The sequence below is a fragment of the Sciurus carolinensis genome, chromosome X (genome assembly GCF_902686445.1).
Source record: "Sciurus carolinensis chromosome X, mSciCar1.2, whole genome shotgun sequence".
Lineage (NCBI taxonomy): Eukaryota > Metazoa > Chordata > Mammalia > Rodentia > Sciuridae > Sciurus > Sciurus carolinensis.
The window spans coordinates 83,443,418-83,463,403 of NC_062232.1; the positions used below are offsets into that span (position 1 = coordinate 83,443,418).

Genomic DNA, 19,986 nt, shown 5'->3' on the forward strand with positions numbered 1-19,986 from the left:
ACTGTATGATCCAACCCTGATTCTGTCTGTACACTGAGAGCAGATGCTTCTGTCAAGGAAAGACTCTCATTTATAGAAACATATATAAATCTGGATCAGAATGCTCAAATCCATGGGTCTCTGCATTCTTTTTCTGTGAAGTAGGCCAAAAGGGAAACTAATTTTTCCTGAGAAATAAAACTGTCAGGGGTACTAGAGGTTTCTGCCCATTCTCTCTCTGTAGATAAGCTACTACTTGGGAGACCACAACCCCAGAAGGTTGCTTGGTGAACCTGCAATCAGAGCAAGGATATTCATTCACCTTAAGAAGTGGCTTTCTGCTGAGGAATCTTGAAGTACTCTTACACATTATGGGTATGATTCTGCCAAGAAAAGCTGAATGTTCTGTTCTTCTTAGCCAACACTCCCTCTCCTCCACACAGTGCTTGGGTGGGAACTACTAACACTTTCCTCTGACTCTCTTTTTCATATTCCTGTGCTTCAATGAGCCCCTTTGGTGCACATGATCATACTGTTGGTCTGGCTTCTGTTTACTAAATTTCAATTACATCCCAATATTGCTTCCCAGAATTTACATCCATATGAATTTTCCTGGAGGTTTGGTTGTTCCCAAACTCCTCAGTCTCTTGATTGACTTCCATATTGTCTGTGGATTTTAAAGTTATACTCAGATAACGACCTTATACACAAGCTATTAGGAAAACATGTCACTAAGGATCTTGGTGTTCAGAAAAGGTATGTTACTTTTTGTACCGTGTTATTTGTTTTTGTGCTGTGTATTAGTTAAGATTGTTGGGTTGCAAGCAATTGAAACCAGACCTACTTAAACAATGAGGGAATGTAATTATTTTATTCCTTTTCCTATTTTAAAAGTTTAAATCCCAGGCGAATTATTAAGCTCATCAAACCAGTGAAATGGTTTCACACTAATTGCTAGATGCCAAGTTCAGCCAACTTTGTCTTAGTTCCCTTAATAGCTATTTTGTATACAGATATTCTCTATTTGTTCCCAAGTATATTTTGTAATGTTCTTTGTATATCACTCACTTTGTCAGTGTACATGCCTTCTTATCTTACAGATAGTGGCTACACAGATGTGTTTTCTCTTCAATCTTTTGTCACTGGCTTTTGAGAGCTCAGTGCCTCCTTCTTGCTAATTTATGCAAGTGAAAGTCTGTTGTTCTTCTATTCAGAAGATTGGCCTAATCAAAGATTTACATATTCTCAGACACACTTATTAGATCATTCAGATTCATCCAGGTTTGTGTTACGTGCTGAGTCCCCAAAGACATTAAGATTACTTTGAATGAAGTGGTTAACACTCTCCACCAAGTGAGAAATGGTGGGACTTTTAGAGGCCATCACCCGACATCACTCTCCCACCTCTTATCTTTTATTTTTTCCTAAAATGAAAATAGCTTTGTAGTATTTTTTTCCTCATAAAAGAAGGTGGGCTGGAGGTGGGTGAGGGCAGAACAAAAATAACAAAACATTAACAAAGTAAAAGCTGCACTCTCACTCCAGGCTTCCTTTTTTGATGGTTGTTCACTTCAGATCTAGGACTAGATTTCAGAGGAAATGGTAGACATTAATAGCTGGGAGGAGGGGAGGTGGAGGGAGAGGCTGCAGTCCCAGGAGTTTAGGGAAGGAAGAGTCAATTTTTCAAAAAAGCACAAGTGGTCAGTAGCCCCAGGGGAAGATGCTGTCCCTTTCTGATAATCTGAGGAAGGGAAACAGAACTACAGGAGATGGGATTAGCCGAGAAGAAAGGGTAACAAGGCCTAGTATGGGGGAGGGAATAGAGGGGGCGGGCCCTCTTCTGCCGCACTGCTGGTGGGAGGGGAAATTGGGGGCCCGAGTTGGTGGATGACGTAGCTCTCACGTGACCAAGAGCTGACGTGTGCAGAAGTCCTTCTTGTCCTGGTCGTTGTTCCCGTCTGAGTACCAGCTCCCCATTGCCCTGAGGGCGGGCGGGCCGGAGTCAGAAGGAAGAAAGAGGAGGAGAAGGAAATTGTCCCGGATCCCTGCAGGTCAGTGCCTGGGAGATTCCATAAAGTGGGGGTGGTGGAGGGCGTAGGGCGGAGACCGTCGCAGGTCCAGAGGCGCCTCCGTCGTCTCTCCCACTCGCCGCCCGTTCTCCAAGACATATGTCCCGCCTGTGGCCCATTTCGATGCTGCGAAACGGTGAGCAGAGGGGTGTTTGGGGAAGAGCCCAGAAATAGGGAGCTATGAATCTTCTGGGAGGCAAGGCCCGCAATTCGGAAAGGGAGCTGTGGCCTGGGTGTTGCCCCCCAGTCTACCAGGACAGTGCTGGCGGGGAAAGGCTGGACATGGGGGGCGGGGGTGGTGGGGTGCAACGAGATGTGTCAGCAGAATCCTGAGAGGGGTAACTGGGTTGGGAAGCCTCTGACAACCAGGCCTCTGAATTAGGAGAGTTTCGTTCTCTGGGGACTGGTCCGTCCACCAAGCACTCAGTAGCAGCTGTTTCCCGTCTTTCTGCCTGTAGCTGTGTCTTCCTGACCACCGCTCTGTGTCTAGTGGGTCCGAGCCTCTCCTGGGTGGCCAGTCTTTCCGTAGGTTGCGGCACAACGCCAGGCAAGAGAAGAGGAAGGAAATTAACCCTGATCGGTGAAGGTCGATTTGAGGGTAAGACCATCTGGGGGACCTTAGGAGGGGCGGGGGTGAAGGTGGGGGAAAACCAGAGAAGGTAATCTAGGTTCAGGTCTGAGTCTGAATGTGTTTCTCACACTCCCCGGACCGTGGCGAAATGGCGTGCGGAGTGTGTGTGTGTGTGTGTGTGTGTGTGTGTCTGTGTCTGTGAGTGCGCACGCGGGAGGGAGGGGGGAAAGGGGGAAATGACAGCAAGGAAACCTATCAGGTAGTTTGTTCATAATCCTTCTCTCTCAACAGCACTTAGTCCCCATGTTTTCGATCTGTCATCCTGCAGGTCTGCTGTAGCAGGTGGCACCGCTTGAAGCTAGGGAGGAAGTTTCCCAGGATCGGTAGAGGTCGGTGTGGGCGTGGGGGCTGTCTGGAATGGGGGAGGGGTTGGAAATCTGCCGCGGTTTGGACAGGCTCACCCAATTCTACTTTATTTTTCTTACATCCCTGCGTTTTAGGCTAGGGAGGGGGCAGGCATTTTCATGCTTTGGATAGCACCTGACGTTAAAAAATATCTGATAATCTGGATGGTGATTCAGGAAAGTGACAAATGTACAATCCTTCAAGCCTTCGTTTCTTACTGGCTCTGGTGCCTCCACAGATCGCAAAGATTATTGGGCGTGGCACACCCCCCCAGCCAAGGGAAGAAGGAACAAACTGCCTGTTTTAAGGAGGTTAGTTCAATGGTGCTACTCCCTGCAGACACCAGAGATTGTGGTGACTGAGGCCCCAGCCGAATCTGTGGACTCATTGCCTTTATCTGTGCTTGGGCTCCGGTGGGCTGGCAGGGCGTAGGAAGATGGTGAAATGAGGGGGTAGAGATTTTGTCAATGACCTATATTCCCTACCCAGCATTCAATTACTATTCTTCTGTTCCTCTGTGCAACTTTCTGCATGGGACAACAAAAAGAGAACAGAAATTGAAACCCTGTTTCTTTCCTCCACCTCCAGGTCCACCTCCAGAATCAGATACTGTGGCCTTGAAGTGACTGAAGTGACTGAAGAAGATCACACTCCACAGACCTGCTCCCAGGCCCACAACCCTCTGTCCCTACCCTGAGTGACTACTCTGTTCCTTGGTCCCTGCTGTTGTCAGGGACGATTGCATGGGCTACGCCAGGAAAGTAGGCTGGGTGACTGCAGGCCTTGTGATTGGGGCTGGCGCCTGCTATTGCATTTATAGACTGACCCGGGGAAGAAAACAGAGCAAAGAGAAAATGGCAGAGGGTGGCTCCGGGGATGTGGATGATTCTGGTGACTGTTCTGGGGCCAGGTATAATGACTGGTCTGATGACGATGATGACAGTAATGAGAGCAAGAGTATAGTGTGGTACCCACCTTGGGCCCGGATTGGGACAGAGGCCGGGACCAGAGCTAGAGCCAGGGCAAGGGCCAGGGCTACCAGGGCACGACGGGCTGTCCAGAAACGGGCTTCCCCTAATTCAGATGATACTGTTTTGTCCCCTCAAGAGCTACAAAAAGTTCTTTGTTTGGTTGAGATGTCTGAAAAGCCTTATATTCTTGAAGCAGCTTTAATTGCTCTGGGTAACAATGCTGCTTATGCATTTAACAGAGATATTATTCGTGATCTGGGTGGTCTCCCAATTGTTGCGAAGATTCTTAATACTCGGGATCCCATCGTTAAGGAAAAGGCTTTAATTGTCCTAAATAACTTGAGTGTGAATGCTGAAAATCAGCGCAGGCTTAAGATATACATGAATCAAGTGTGTGATGACACAATCACTTCTCGCTTGAACTCATCTGTGCAGCTGGCTGGACTAAGATTGCTTACAAATATGACTGTTACTAATGAGTATCAGCACATGCTTGCTAATTCCATTTCAGATTTTTTTCGTTTATTTTCAGCAGGAAATGAAGAAACTAAACTTCAGGTTTTGAAACTCCTTTTGAATTTGGCTGAAAATCCAGCTATGACTAGAGAATTGCTCAGGGCCCAAGTACCATCTTCACTGGGTTCTCTCTTTAGTAAGAAAGAGAACAAAGAGGTTATTCTTAAACTTTTGGTCATTCTTGAGAATGTAAATGACAATTTTAAATGGGAAGAAAATGAACCTACTCAGAATCAATTCGGTGAAGGTTCACTGTTTTTCTTTTTAAAAGAATTTCAAGTGTGTGCTGATAAGGTTCTGGGAATAGAAAGTCACCATGATTTTTTGGTGAAAGTAAAAGTTGGAAAATTCATGGCCAAACTGACTGAGCATATGTTCCCAAAGAGCCAGGACTAATTTCTTGACTTAGTAGTTTAGAAGCAACACACATTGTAAACTATTCCTTTTCTCCACCTTGTTTATATGGTAAAGGAATCCTTTCAGCTGCCAATTTTGAATAATGAATATCATATTGTATCATCAACGCTGATATTTAACCAAGTTGGTCTTCAGGTTTAAGCTGGATAAATGAGTATCACTACTTATTCTGAAAACATGTTTGTTGCTTTTTATCTCGCTGCCTAGATTGAAGTATTTTTACTATTTCCTCTGCGTAAGTGACAGTGAACCAATTCGTCATAAGTAAGCTCCCTTCTGTCGTTTGCATTGATTTCATTTGTGTATTGTCAATAAAGTTATGTGTTAATGCTGGAAAGAAAAAAAAAGAAAGAAGAAAGAAAGAACCATTCTTGTCCTTTGGTTTCTAATCTAGTTGGAGAGATAAGAAACATACAAACCAAAAGATAACTGAGGATATCCAGAGCAGACACTCATTGTCGGATGTGTGCCCTCAGAGCACAGAGGAGGCAAAGGATTCTGTGGGATATGCCAGTCAGCTAAAGTTTCATGGAAGAGGTGTCCTTTGTAAATGAGCCCTGAATGTGGTAGCATGGTTAGGATATTCCATGATACAGGATCCAGGAGAGAATGGTGTGAGAAAGGCATTGAGGTAGGAACCTTCTTCCTATGACAGTCAGGAGAGCAGCCTGCATACAGTGGACAGCATGGGGAATAGGAGTAAATAAATATGGAAAGTTAGGTGAAGCCAGTTGTGGAAAGCTGTTTCAATATTATCTCACTGGACACTGAGAGCCACTAAATATTTTTGGGTAAAAAATTATTGGAATCCATATAAATGTCCCCCTCTCTTCTGTGCTATGTCAGTGAAGGTGTGGCAAAATGGACCCTTACAAATCCTGGTGGTGGCCATTTGGTAATTCATATCATAAGCCTTAAAATATGTAAACCCTTTGTCCTAAGGAAGTAATTGAATAATTGGCCAAAGTTTGCATGTAGAAGGCTGTTCATCTCAATACTGTCTAAGGTAGTAAAACTTGGAGATGACATGTCTAGCACAGTGGATTGGTTGACTAAATTAAGGAATGGTCAAGACAGTAGGATATGATAAATATGCTGATGGAATCCATATTGCCAGAAAAAGATATTCATTTTGCATTGTAAAGTGAGAAAGGTAAATTAGATAGCAGTATTCATTCCTTTTTGCCGGGATGAGGGGGATAGTAAATCATGTTAAAAAACACACTAAAATCTCTGGAATTATGTAATTCCAAATAGTAACAATAGCTGTCTTTGGGTAGAAGGATAATGAATGATCTTTACTTTTTTTACTTTTTATTCACCTATTCTTTTTTAAAATAAAACGAATATTGATTTTTTAGGAGATTTTTGAAAAAAGGAAAGTATTGGTAATGAAGCAGGCCATTGTTTTGAATGTGTACTGAGTGGGCAAATAATATAGGTTAAAAATGTGATTGGTTGACGTTCCTCTCCAAAATCGTAGTGGTGAAAATGAGGCTTATTATGAGGATTAAACGAGGTAATATATGCTAAGTATCTACACTATTCTGGCACATAGTAGTTAAGAAAAGTGAGTACCCTTAAGTACCTAAAATGCAGGGCTAATAGTTTTTTGGTTGACCTTTGTTTTGCTGGGGCATTCTGCCATATTTCAGTGTCATTTAATAAACAATAATAACAATAAAGGTTAACATTTATTAAGTGATTACTGTGTAGAGTTCTGTCATTCCTGCAAGGCAACTCTTAGAGTAATTTCTCAAAGGAGCAAGGTTTTCTCTTTTTTTTGAAGGACTCAAAGTGTTTCCTTGGACATGATTTCATCAGCCTCCATAATACCTTCCTAGTTTTCTTGGGAATACTTGCCTGCTTTGTATATGACACCAGGAAAGGGTAAAATTCTTTGGTTATAACCCAGTTTTAGCCCAAGGTTTCCATATGTGTACTCTAATATCCATAGTAGATGAAAGGACCAGGAACTAATTGACTTGAAGTTGTTGGATATGGTGACCCCTCCGAATCATGCACATTTGATACCAGTTTTAAGGGCGGGATGAGGGAAAAGAGAATGAACATTTTTCATATTCCTATTGTTTGTTTTTCAATCCAGGAGCACTTAACCACCAAACCACATCCCCAGCCCTTTTTTTTTAAAAAAGTTAAATTTAAAAAACATTTTTGTTTTGAGGCTGAGACTTGCTAATTAGCTTAGGGCCTTCCTAAGTTGCCAAGACTAGCTTAGAACTTGTTATCCTCCTACCTCAGCCTCTGAGACACTGAGATTATAGGTGTGTGCCATCTTCTTGCTCTGATTATTATATGGAGGAAAAGATTGTGGCGGGGTAGAGAAACCATCTAAGATAAATTGAGTTTATCTGAATGTCATTCAGATAAAGATGCATATTTTAATTCGAATGTGTTGATTTGGCTTTCAGAGAAGAAGACTGGGTTGCAATTTCGCATTTGAGAGCCATCAGAGATAGGTGATAATTGGCAACCTAAGTATATTAGGATGTGCCATAGAGAAGGTATCATCAGCAGACGGCTGCAAAAAGAACTGTGTAAGGGACTGTGGCAACTATAGAAAGAAACAGAATTAAAACTATGTATAACCTTTCACATACTTTTATTATCCAAAGACATATATTCTTACATAAAATTGGATCATACTGCAGGTAAATTCCAGGTCCTGATTTAAAATTTTTCTTACCAAAAAACAATCATAAATATTCTTTGGAGATGATTGAGAAAGTAGAGGCAATGAGTGCAAACTTGTCTCCTAACCAATATGTAGTTTGAACATCTGAAAAATATGCAGATCAACCCTTGTTGAACTTAAGACACCAAGTCTTTGCTACAAAAGGAGTTTAATTAGTAGAACAGAAAACCAAGTGTGACAGGAACAGGCCTGAGCTTGTCCATCTACTCCTTTTCCCTCCTTCCATGTTCCTTTTCATTCTTCTGTGCTCCCTGTCTCTTGCCTTTGTCCCCATTTCCTCTCTCTAGGAGACAGCTCTTGGTAGTCTCTCTGTGCTTCTGTGTCTCTGGGGATGACCCCTTAATTTCCATGAAACCATGCCATGTGCCAGTGGGCATTTAATAGAGGATAATAATTGCCATTTCTGTGGTCCTAAGGTGGCCCTGGGCGTGACTGGATGCCAAGACTTTTGGAACCCTTGTTGAACAGAACAGAGACTGAGAAGGAGCTAGTCTTAGGTTGATGCCCCTCGAAGTGGTTTGCATGTAGTTTTGATGTCCCACACCTGGTGTCATCTAGACGAAGTGACCTGCTGTGTTTGGGAAAGCACTGGGTGAAAGAGATGTAGGGCAGGACACACAGATGTCCTAACGTTTCACTTAGAAGGTTGTCACAATCATTTGGGGAAGGACAGAGTTCTGGGATTGCAGCTGTGATTGTGGCAGCTCATGGGGACAGGGAGGAGGCAGGGCCCTCCCTTTAGAGACAGTACTGGAAAGTCAGTGCATCTCCTGCTGTTTGGGTTCGTTCTCATCTAGCAGTTCTAGGGTTTATTTCAGTCCAAATGTGTCCAAAGGCAATTTTACAATGATGGATTTCAGTTAGTTATAAATCGTTACCCAAATAAGATTTCAAGATTCAGGAAACAGGTTTACTGTTTTAAATGTTCATGTTTTACCTGTCTTGTTTCAAAAGAGATTCCAAGTGTAGGTTTGGCAAATTGATGTGATTCGGGCAAATTTTATGTTTCTGACTCTCTTTGGTTTTGTTTGGTTCCCTTGAGAATGACTTTTAAAATAGTGATTATGACTATTTTCATTGCTGGCTTTTTACATTACGTTTACATCACATCCCAGGCTGCAGGTTTTCTGTGTTTAATCTGTGATTCTCCTTGCTTTCACCTAGAGCTGTCTCTGGGCTTTTGTGGGGTCCTGGCCTGCTTTGCCTGGGGCTGTGGTATAAGCAGGATAAGGAACATTGACTTCTCAGAGTAGTGTACCTCCTTGCTTCACCTTCTCCATTGGGGTCCTCTCAGGCCTGTGTTAAGGGCCAGGACAATGTGTGTGTTTGAGGAGAGGAATAGGAGGTAGAGGGGAAGAGAGGGAAGGAAGACCTATTGCAGAGATGCTTTTCTTCTGACAGATTCATGCAAATGTAATTCCACTTCTCATTCAGAGTGGGCTAAGTATCACTCTCTGACCCTGTTGACCGTAGCATCTTAAAAAGTGAGAGGAGCTGTTACGTGAGGGGCTTTGTTTGGGCACAAGAGCCACCTCAATTCCTGAGCATTTGTAAGCTTGCAGAGGACATAACATGCCATCAGTGAAATGGGTTTTCCTTTTGATGATGATTTATGTAAAATAGATTTATCAAGTTGATTGGATTCTTAGTGTTTGCTTCTCAGAACTTTCTCTCCTTAAGATCAGTTGACATCAGAATCCAAATTTAGGGGGCTGGGTAGTAGCTCAGTTGGTAGAGTGCTTGCCTTGTAAGCACAAGGCCCTGGGTTCGATCCCCAGCACCCCCTCCCCCCCAAAAAAAGAATCCAAATTTATCATAGCAGGTTGTTTATTTAGTGCTCAGGGAACTTATCCACCTTAGGTAGATGCTGGTACCTTCAAAGTAAAAGATCCTGGTGTGTCCTTCTCTGCTATTGGAACTGACCTGTTGCTGAAATCCAGTACTTCTCCTCTGCCATAGTTGTATCTTTTGTCTGCTTAGATGCTCCTTTAGTAGAAGTGGAGCATCAGTGGGTGGTACTTTTATGAATATTAATAGGTATGATCAATTTGGCTATTAGTTTGAGATATATACTCATTTTTGTTAAACCATGCAATTTATTCTTTTTTTAAAATTAATTTTATTTTTAATCGACAAATGTATATTTATGGGATACAATGTGGTATTATGATACAGGTATACATTGTGGAATGATTAAAACAGGCTAATTTGCATATACAACTCACATACTGATCATTTTGTGGTGAGAACAATTAGAATCTTCTCTTTTAGCAATATTAAAATATACAACACATTATTAATGATAGTTACTATTCAGTACAATAGAATAGTAGAACCTACTCTTTCTAAGCAAACATTTGCACTCTGCTTAATATCTCCCTTTCCCTGTCCATTTCCTACCTCTCAGACCACCATTCCACACTCTACTTCTATAAATTTGACATTTTTATACTATATATGTGAGATACTGTCATTGTTTTTGGTGTCTGACTTGTTTCACTGAGCTTAATATTTTTGTAGATTCATTCATGTTGTTGCAATGGACAGAATTTCCTTCTCTTTAAAGGCTGAATAGTATTCCACTGGGTACACACACTACATTTTCTCTATCCATTCTTCTGTTGATGAGCACTTATGTTGTTTCTATGTCTTTACTATTCTGAATAATGTTGCAATAGATATGGGAGTGTATGTACCTTTTTGAAATACTGATTGCATTTTTTTCAGATGTGTAATCTGCCCTGGAGTGTGACTGCTGGATTATATAGTGATTCTATTTTTGATCTTCCAAAATTTTGTACTAACTTGTATTACCACAGTGTACAAGGATTCTCTTTTCTCCACATCCTCATGAACACTTTTTTATCTTTCATCTTTTTGACAATAGGTATAACAGGCATAAGGCAGTATCTCATAGCTTTAATTTGCATTTCTCTGCTGATTAGTGATATTGAGTATTTTTCATATACTTGTTTGCCATTTTATGTCTTTTGAAATAATGTATATTTAGATTATTTGCCTGCTTGTTGAATCCAATTATTTAATTTTTTTACTGCTGAATTCTATGAGTTCCTCTTATAGTCTGCATATTAATCCCTTGTTGGATGAATAGTTTGCAAATATTTTCTCCCCTACTATAAGTTTTTGTCTTTAGTCTGTTGCATGTTTCCTTTGCTGTGCAGAAAACTTTTAGTGTGATAAAATTTCTTTTGTCTGTTTTTCCTTTTGTTTCATGTACTTTTGGGGACCTTTCTAAAAAATCTGCCCAGACCAATGTTGAGGAACTTTCCCCCTTTGTTTCCTGAGAGATACATACTCTTAGGTCAAAAGACCATAATATTTGCAATGCCTTCTCTCCTATGTGTCTCACCATTTTCTGTATTTTTAAAAATTATAAATAATATATTACTATAATTTTTTTGAAACCCAAAGAAAATTGTTGCCTTTTAATTTTTCCAAGTATCATTTCTCTTTGTTAAAATGGAATTTTAACTATGTTCATGATCATTTTTTGTGACCTTCTTTCAATAAGCTATAATGAAAACCCAGACCTAATGAAATGAATCCATAAAAGAAAAATTTTAATTTTCTTCCATCATTTAAAATGATTCAAATGGATTGTCTTTTGATATTAGAAAAGATGGAATATACAAAAGACTGAATCAAAGAAGTGAATTTTAAAATATTTTATATAGTTTTGACCCATTCAAAATGTCTTGGAAAATGATTTTTTATAATCAATTGTGGTTTATAATCATTAATCATCACCTCTTAAGTTAGTCTGTATGATGGATAGTGAAAAATGGAAGCATTAAATTGCACAATGTCAGCTATGAAAATCCAAAGCAATTCTGGTTGCTTTTCTTCTGATATAATGGTAAAACTTTTAATTATGAATGTCATAACTTGTTAATGCTTATAAATATATGCCAAACCTGTGTAATCATATTTGTTTTGTTGGGTATTATTATGTTATTATATAGTATTAGTAAGATCCCAGAATTGCTTTTCAGCTATTTTTAACTGCTGATAGACATTTCAGATGTATTTACTTCAACATAGGGAAAAATTAGCATTGAGGAAAGAAGGTGATATAACTCCTGGACATTGGGGGACAGGATTTTACATAAAATTAGGCATTTGACTCTACCCTGAGACAGCTTTGGGAGTTTCCAGCACTCTCAGAGATTATATTTTACAATGATTTCTATTGTGATCTTCTTTATTGTATTTTCTTAAACTCTAAAGTAATACCTGCTTATTAAAAATTAAAAAGATAAATATATAGAGTAAAATATAAAAACTGGCTTCTTCTCAAACATCTTACTAGTAACCTACTGTTACTAGTCTGATGCTTTCTATGGGTATATGAACACAAATAATTATTGTATGTGCATTCTTAAAAGAACATGAACTCAAAAAAAAAACATGAACTCACAGTTTATATATTGTTCTTTTCTGCAACTTTTCCACTTACAATTTATTATGTATATCTATCCATGTATTTCTTAACTCACTTAACTTTGTTCATAATTTCTTTCTGTGTATATTATCTACATTTTTAGGTAGTCTTATCACTCAGACTTTTCCCTTATAGTTCCTAGGTTTTTAATGTTTAGACAAGCATTTCCCACCTCAGATTTTAAAAGTATTTTAAAATATTTTCTTCAAGCTTTTAAAAAAGTGTGTGTGTGTGTGTGTGTGTGTGTTGTGTGTGTGTAAGCAAACAGGAGCACTTCTTTGTAATGCTTTTGTTATATACTTTTGTATGTAGCATCCAGTAGAGATAAACGGTTATTTCTTTTTCCTGGTCCCAAACACTGAATGTGTCAGTGAGGGAGGGCCCTCACTGTCTGCAGGACTTTTCATACACCATAAGCCATGGGTTATTTATGAAATATTATTCTTCTTTGTAAATGAAAACATTGCTCTGTTTGTTATCTTTGAGATATAATGCACTGAGTACTGTTAGTGAAGTTCTGTTTCACAGAATCTGTTTTATAAAAGATGGAATTAATAGCACTTTGTAGCAATCCTCATAATCTGTTGTGCTATGCATTGATTACAAAGTGATTAAAACACCAAAATGATAAATAAAATGCACTTGGACTATGAGAATACCATAATTTATAAAAGGTAGCTTAATGGGTGGCTTAAGCAAATGTGACAACACATCACTGAAAGCAATTTTCATATTGTCCTGGGGCATGTGACAATGAATGCTCTAATTTGTGTATTTGAGAGTCTAAATGTCTGCTGGCTGATATAGTCTTCCAAACAGGAGGGTTATTTGAATATTGTCAATTGTGTCTTGGAAACACAGATAAGAAACTGATCTTTTTTGAGGTATGGAATGAACTAGCAAATCTAGAAGCCTTGAACACTATGAATTAAGACATTTTGGTGAATGTTCAAATTTCCCCCCTCTTTTCCTTCAGAGTTTAAATAATGTTATTCTTATTTCTTCTTTAAAGGTTAGACAGAACTAACATTTAAAATTTTGTGTTCTTGGTTCCTTTATTAATGGTAGATCTATTATCATATTTCCAATCTTACTTATAATGATTGGTCTAGTCAATTTTTCTGTTTCTTGGGTTAATATTGGTAATTTCTGGTTTATTAGGAAATTATACATTACCTTTAGATTTTCAAATTTGATGTCATAGATTTGTATGAAAAATTATAATTATTTTAATCACATCTATTTATATGGCTCTGCCCTTTATTATTGATAATTTATATCCTTTTTCTTCCCTTGGTTTTATTTAGTTATACTTATAAAGTTTCTATCAATTTTACTGATCTTTTCAAAGAATTACCTGTTTTATTTATCACTTCTGCAATTGTTTTCTTAGTCATTATTTTTAATTAAAACGTCACTAATTTCTACTCTCTCTGGGTTCGTTTTACTTTTATAATTCTTCAAGAAGAGTGTTTATTTCCTTTATTTATGGTATATTTGAAAAATAATGATCCTTAAGATTGCATATTTTTAGTTGAGTACAGCTTTAGCCATGTCTTATAGGTTTTGATATGATGTATTTTCCTTTTCCTTTGTTTCCCATATAGCTTGAAGTTTTATTTTAAATTTTCTCTTTGACCAGGGGTTACTTTTGAGAACCATGTTGTATCATCAGGCAGTTACCTTTCATGGTCATCTTTTGTTATTATTTCTAATTTTCTTTTGTTAAGATAAAAGGGTATGCCTATACCTTCACTTCTTTTTAGAATGTATTAATGTATTTTTATGTTGTGAAGGTTATGATCAATTTTTTAAAGTTTCCCAAAAAATGCACTTCTCTCCTTATATAAAACAAATTTCTATCTTTTGAGTTATAAATTTTAATTATTTAGTTCCTCTGTCTTTGATTATTTTTTCATCTACTGGATTGGTCAAATTCTCATGGAAGTATATTAAAGTTCTCCTTATAATTTTAAGAGTTTTTGCTTTATTGTTTAGTTGTAATGCTAAACTAATGTTTAGTTTGGTACATGGAGGATTAGAACTGTTATAAGTTCTTCTTAAGTTATGCCATTTGTCATTTATACATACAATGACTTTTTTTGAGTGTCTGACCGTGTTGCCCAGGCTGGCCTTGAACTCCTGGATTCAAGTGATCCTTCTACCTCAGTCTCTGGAGTAGCTGGGACTACAGGCATGTGCCACCCGGCCTGGTTCATACCATGATTTAATTGTTTTTAGAGTCCTTTTCTCCTACTTAGATTTAGATTCCACTTTGATTTATGTGACTATTTTCAATCCTGTTTTCTTTATGTTTACATATGCCTGATATCTTGTTTTCCAGTGCCTTCTTTTAACCTTTCTTTGTCATTGTATTGTGGGAGTGTTTATTGTAAACAATATATAGTTGAATTTTATTTTTAATGTAGTATAATGGTCTGTGCCTTTTCATTTAGTTAATACTGTTAACTTTATTCTTTCCATTTTATTTGATGTTTTCTATTATTTGTTTACTATTAATTTTATTTTGGTGAGCCTCTTTACTTTCTATTTTTTAGTTTATTCAAATTTGTGTTCTTACACATTTTTCATATCATTTATTTGGCAAACCTACTATGCTTTTCTGAACATTTCAGTCCATAAGTGCTGACACTCAAAATCAAGCAGTGTTTCTCTACTATAGAATCCACAGAGGCACCCTGTTTTCTCACTGTTCGTGACTCGAGCAACAGGAAACCTTTAGAAATGTTCATACAAAATCCAAATAACATTTAATATATAGCCGTTAAATTTTTGGGGTTGGAATTAGTGATTGAGTTAAAAGTTATTTATTTAAAAGCTGTATGTTCTTGGGGAAGTTATTAATCACTGTGTATCTCAATTTCTTCATGTGTAACATGGGGGAGTTAAATAAGATTCATAGAGTGCTTAGAGCAGTACCTGGCAAGTAGTAAGTGCTCAATAAATGCTGCATGATAGTTTAGATTGGATTATATGCTCTCTGAATCTTTGCATTTCCAAATGTATCTTAATCCACCTTGATTTGTGAAGAATGACTTGGCTGGGCACACTTTATGGGTGTTACTACTTTTATCTTAGCATTGTGTATATTTTTCCTTTCTAGGCATGTTTTTGTACTATTCCCTATCATTGGATTTATTAGTTTTATGAGAGTACTTTGACCTTTTTTTCATAATCCTATCTGGTACTTGGTGTATCCTTTCACTCAGTAGCCACAAGACTTTATTTAGATTAGGGGAAATTTTTATTTCTTTACCCATTACTTCTCTTTCATCCATTGCTTTGTCTCATTCTAGGAATTCATTTATTTGTTGGGTCATTTGGAGCAGTCCTCCAACTTTAAAATCTTTTCCTTCATAATTTGTTGCTGCCTGCAGCAATGAGACCAGGGGAAAGAATCGGAGGCGGACTGGGAATGACCAACTTCTTTATTTTTCTCAGAGGTGCTTGCTTGCTCAGAGGTGCTTCTTCTCAGAGGTGCTGTTTCTTTTTCAGAGAGACTCGCTTCTCAGGAGAAGAGAATGTCTTATATCCACTAAGGCAGCCAATCAGCTTAGGATTAAGTAGCACGATAGGAGCACGCGCCATGGTACCAATTAAGAATGAGGAACATGTGTTGACCGCAAGCGGGGGAGACATCAACCAATCAGGCAAAAGGTCAGAAGAGATCCCGCCATGTTAACACTAATTATGCACCACCTCTTGTCCCAATGCCAGCCGCCATCTTGGAGCTACTTCCTCAAACAGCTATAAATATGTCTCTACAATAATTTTCATTTATTCTTTAGATTTTCATATGATCCTTCTTACTACTTATTCAATTCTCAACAGTGACATTCCCTCTTTCATTTAATTGGACAGTGATTTAAAGTGTGAAAATCATGTTTTTTGATACCAGAAATTATTGTTTTGCTTGAATTGTTTCTTTTTATGTTAGTATTACTTTTGTTGCTCAAGATAATAACAATCTTCCAAAAGTTCTATTTCAGTTGGAGATAATATAAATAATATAAATTTTGAAATGCTCAGATACCAAATGAATAGTCACATATAGAAGTAAGAGAAACTTGGAGAATGGAAAACTCTAAGTCTTCTGGAAAATAGAGAGAACTGAGATTTCATTGAAAGTAGTTTCATGCTTTTGTTTATTCTTAGTTGTACCAACCATTGTGATTCATGTACTATTTTTTAGACATACCTAGAGAGCCCTACTAAGTGGTAGATTAAAGATTTTCAGAAAGTATATCTAAACTGTTACCCATAATTTATCTGTTCTCTTAATCTGACTTCCCCACCTCTCCCTAGTCTCTGTGTTTCACATAAGCACATTATCTTACTTATAACTTAAAAGAACAAAGCTCAATGACAGAATAAAAAACAGAAACTACTCCAACACCTGGAAATTAAATAATACGCTATTGTATGACGAGTGGATAATGGAAGACATCAGGAGGGGAATAAAAATATTCTTAGAGGTAAACGAGAACAAAAATACATTATGTCCAAATTACTGGGACACTATGAAAGCAGTACTTAGAGGAAAATTTATTTCATGGAGCGCATTCAATGAAAGAAGAAAAAAATCAACAAATAAACGACCTAACACTACAGTTCAAAGCCCTAGAAAAAGAAGAACAGAGCAACACCAAAAGTAGTAGAAGGCAGGAAATAGTTAAAATCAGAACTGAAATCAATGAAATTGAAACAAAAGAAACAATTGAAAAAATTGACAAAATAAATAGTTGGTTCTTTGAAAAAATAAACAAAATTGATAAACCCTTAGCCACACTAACAAAGAGAAGGAGAGAGAAAACTCAAATTACTAAAATTCGCAATGAACAAGGAAATATCACAACAGACACGAGTGAAATACAAAACATAATTAGAAGTTATTTTGAAATTCTATACTCTAACAAAATAGAAAATCTCGAAGATATCAACAGGTTTCTAGAGACATATGAATTACCTAAACTGAACCAGGAGGACAGACACAATTTAAATAGATCAATTTCAAGTAATGAAATAGAAGAAGTCATCACAAGCCTACCAACAAAGAAAAGTCCAGGACCAGATGGGTTCTCAGCAGAGTTCTACAAAACCTTTAAAGAAGAGCTCATTCCAATACTCCTCAAACTATTCCATGAAATAGAAGAGGAGGGAACCCTCCCAAACTCATTCTATGAGGCCAATATCACCCTGATACCTAAACCAGACAGAGACACATCAAGGAAAGAAAATTTCAGACCAATATTCTTAATGAACATTGATGCAAAAATTCTCAACAAAATTTTAACAAATCACATACAAAAATAAATTAAAAAGATAGTGCACCACGATCAAGTGGGTTTTATTCCAGGGATGCAAGGTTGGTTCAACATCTGGAAATCAATAAATGTAATTCACCATATCAATAGACTTAAAGTCAAGAATCACATGATTATTTTGATAATGCAGAAAAAGCATTTGATAAAATACAGCATCCCTTCATGCTCACAACACTAGAAAAAATAGGGATAGTGGGAACATTCTTTAATATTGTAAAAGCCATCTATGCTAAGCCCATGGCAAATATCATTCTAAATGGTGAAAAACTGAAAGCATTCCCCCGAAAAATTGGAACAAGGCAGGGATGCCCTCTTTCACCACTTCTATTCAACATTGTCCTTGAAACTCAAGCCAGAGCAATTAGACCAAGGAAATTAAAGGAATACAAATAGGAAAAGAAGAACTCAAACTATCCCTATTTGCTGATGACAAGATTATATACTTAGAGGAATCAGGAAATTCCACCAGAAAACTTTTAGAACTCATAAATGAATTCAGTAAAGTAGCAGGACATAAGATCAATGCTCATAAATCGAATGCATTTTTATACATAAGTGATGAATCTTCAGAAAGAGAAGTTAGGAAAACTACCCCATTCACAATAGCCTCAAAAAAATAAAGTACTTGGGAATCAATCTCACAAAAGAGGTGAAAGACCTCTACAATGAGAACTACAGAACTCTAAAGAAAGAAATTAAAGAGAACCTTAGAAGATGGAAAGATCTCCCATGTTCTTGGATAGGCAGAATTAACATTGTCAAAATGACCATACTACCTAAAGTGCTATACAGATTCAATGCAATTCCAATTAAAATCCCAGTGACGTACCTCACAGAAATAGAGCAAGCAATCATGAAATTCATCTGGAAGAATAAGAAACAAAGAATAGCTAAATCAATCCTTAGCAGGAAGAGTGAAGCAGGGGGTATCACAATACCAGAACTTCAACTCTACTACAAAGCAATAGTAACAAACGGAATGGTATTGGTACCAAAATAGACAGGTAGATCAATGGTAGAGAATAGAGGACATGGACACAAACCCAAATAAATACAATTTTCTCATACTAGACAAAGGTGCCAAAAATATGCAATGTAGAAAAGATAGCCTCTTCAACAAATGGTGCTGGGAAAACTGGAAATCCATATGCAGCAGAATGAAACTAAATCCCTATCTCTCCCCCTGCCAAAACTCAACAAAAAATGGATCAAGGACCCTGGAATCCGACCAAAAACACTTCATCTTATAGAAGAAAAAGTAGGTCCAAGTCTTCAACATGTCAGCTTAGGATCAGACTTCCTTAACAGGACTCCCATAGCACAAGAAATAAAAGCAAGAATCAATAACTGGGATAGATTCAAACTAAAAAGCTTTCTCTCAGCAAAGGAAACTATCATCAATGTGAAGAGAGAGCCTACAGAGTGGGAGAAAATCTTTGCCACTCATACTTCAGATAGAGTACTAATTTCCAGAATATGTAAAGAACTCAAAAAACTCTACACCAAGAATATAAATAACCCAATCAACAAATGGGCTAAGGAAATGAACAGACACTTCACAGAAGAAGATCTACAAGCAATCAACAGATATATGAAAAAATGTTCAACATCTCTAGTAATAAGAGAAATGCAAATCAAAACCACCCTAAGATTCCATCTCACCCCAATTAGAATGGTGATTATCAAGAATACAAGCATCAATAGGTGTTGGTGAGAATGTGGGGCAAAAGGTACACTCATACATTGCTGGTGGGGTTGCAAATTAGTGCAACCACTCTGGAAAGCAGTGTGGAGATTCCTTAGAAAACTTGAATGGAACCACTATTTGACCCAGCTATCCTACTCCTCAGTTTATACCCAAAGGACTTAAAATCAGCATATTACAGTGACACAGCCACATCAATGTTTATAGCAGCTCAATTCACAGTAATTAAACTATGGAACCAATCTAGATGCCCTTCAACAGATAAATGGATAAAGAAAATGTGGTATATATATACAATGGAATATTACTCAGCCATAAAGAATGATAAAATTATGGCATTTGCAGGCAAATGGATGAAATTGGAGAATATCATGCTAAGTGAGATAAGCCAATCTCAAAAAACCAAAGGATGGATGATCTCGCTGATAAGTGGATAACACATAATGGGGAGTAGGAGAGGGGCAAGAATGGAGGAAGGAGGGATTGTATAGAGGGAAAAGAGGGGTGGGAGGGGTGGGGGGGAAGGAAACAAATAACAGAGTGAATCAAAACTATTATCCTAGGTAAATGTATGATTACACAAATGGTATGCCTCTACTTCATGTACAGAGAAACAAGATGTTCCCATTTGTTTACAATAAAAATAAATTTAAAAAAAGAACTAAGCTCAGAATTTGTTGTGTACGAGAAAGCAGGAGAAAGCAGGGTACAAGCAAAAAAATTGTGTAGAGACTGGCCTGATCAACAACTGATACCGTTTCCATTTCCCAATGATTTCATCCTGCTTATGTTTCCAGGGGAAAACTCTGAATAGTAAGAATGAGGAGAAT

General features: G+C 37.7%; 1 protein-coding gene across 3 annotated transcripts; it reads left to right on the forward strand.

The window, feature by feature from the left end:
* Positions 1-1,893: 1,893 nt before the first annotated feature.
* Positions 1,894-6,633, forward strand: Armcx3 (armadillo repeat containing X-linked 3). Of its 3 annotated transcripts, none has more exons than XM_047536265.1 (5): positions 1,894-2,030; positions 2,507-2,646; positions 2,911-3,008; positions 3,263-3,335; positions 3,613-6,633. In XM_047536265.1, exon 5 carries the CDS (start codon positions 3,768-3,770, stop codon positions 4,905-4,907), a length of 1,140 nt encoding a protein of 379 aa, XP_047392221.1. In that variant the 5' UTR covers positions 1,894-2,030; positions 2,507-2,646; positions 2,911-3,008; positions 3,263-3,335; positions 3,613-3,767; the 3' UTR covers positions 4,908-6,633. The 3 variants fall into 3 exon arrangements, with proteins under 3 accessions (XP_047392221.1, XP_047392219.1, XP_047392220.1); XM_047536263.1 differs by having other exon boundaries at positions 2,948-3,008; XM_047536264.1 differs by lacking the exon at positions 1,894-2,030 and adding an exon at positions 2,042-2,184 and having other exon boundaries at positions 2,948-3,008.
* Positions 6,634-19,986: the final 13,353 nt, after the last annotated feature.

What these genes read in the sequence shown, in the direction of transcription:
- Armcx3 (XM_047536265.1), top strand. Translation starts at nt 3,768, where the DNA reads ATGGGCTACGCCAGGAAAGTAGGCTGGGTGACTGCAGGCCTTGTGATT.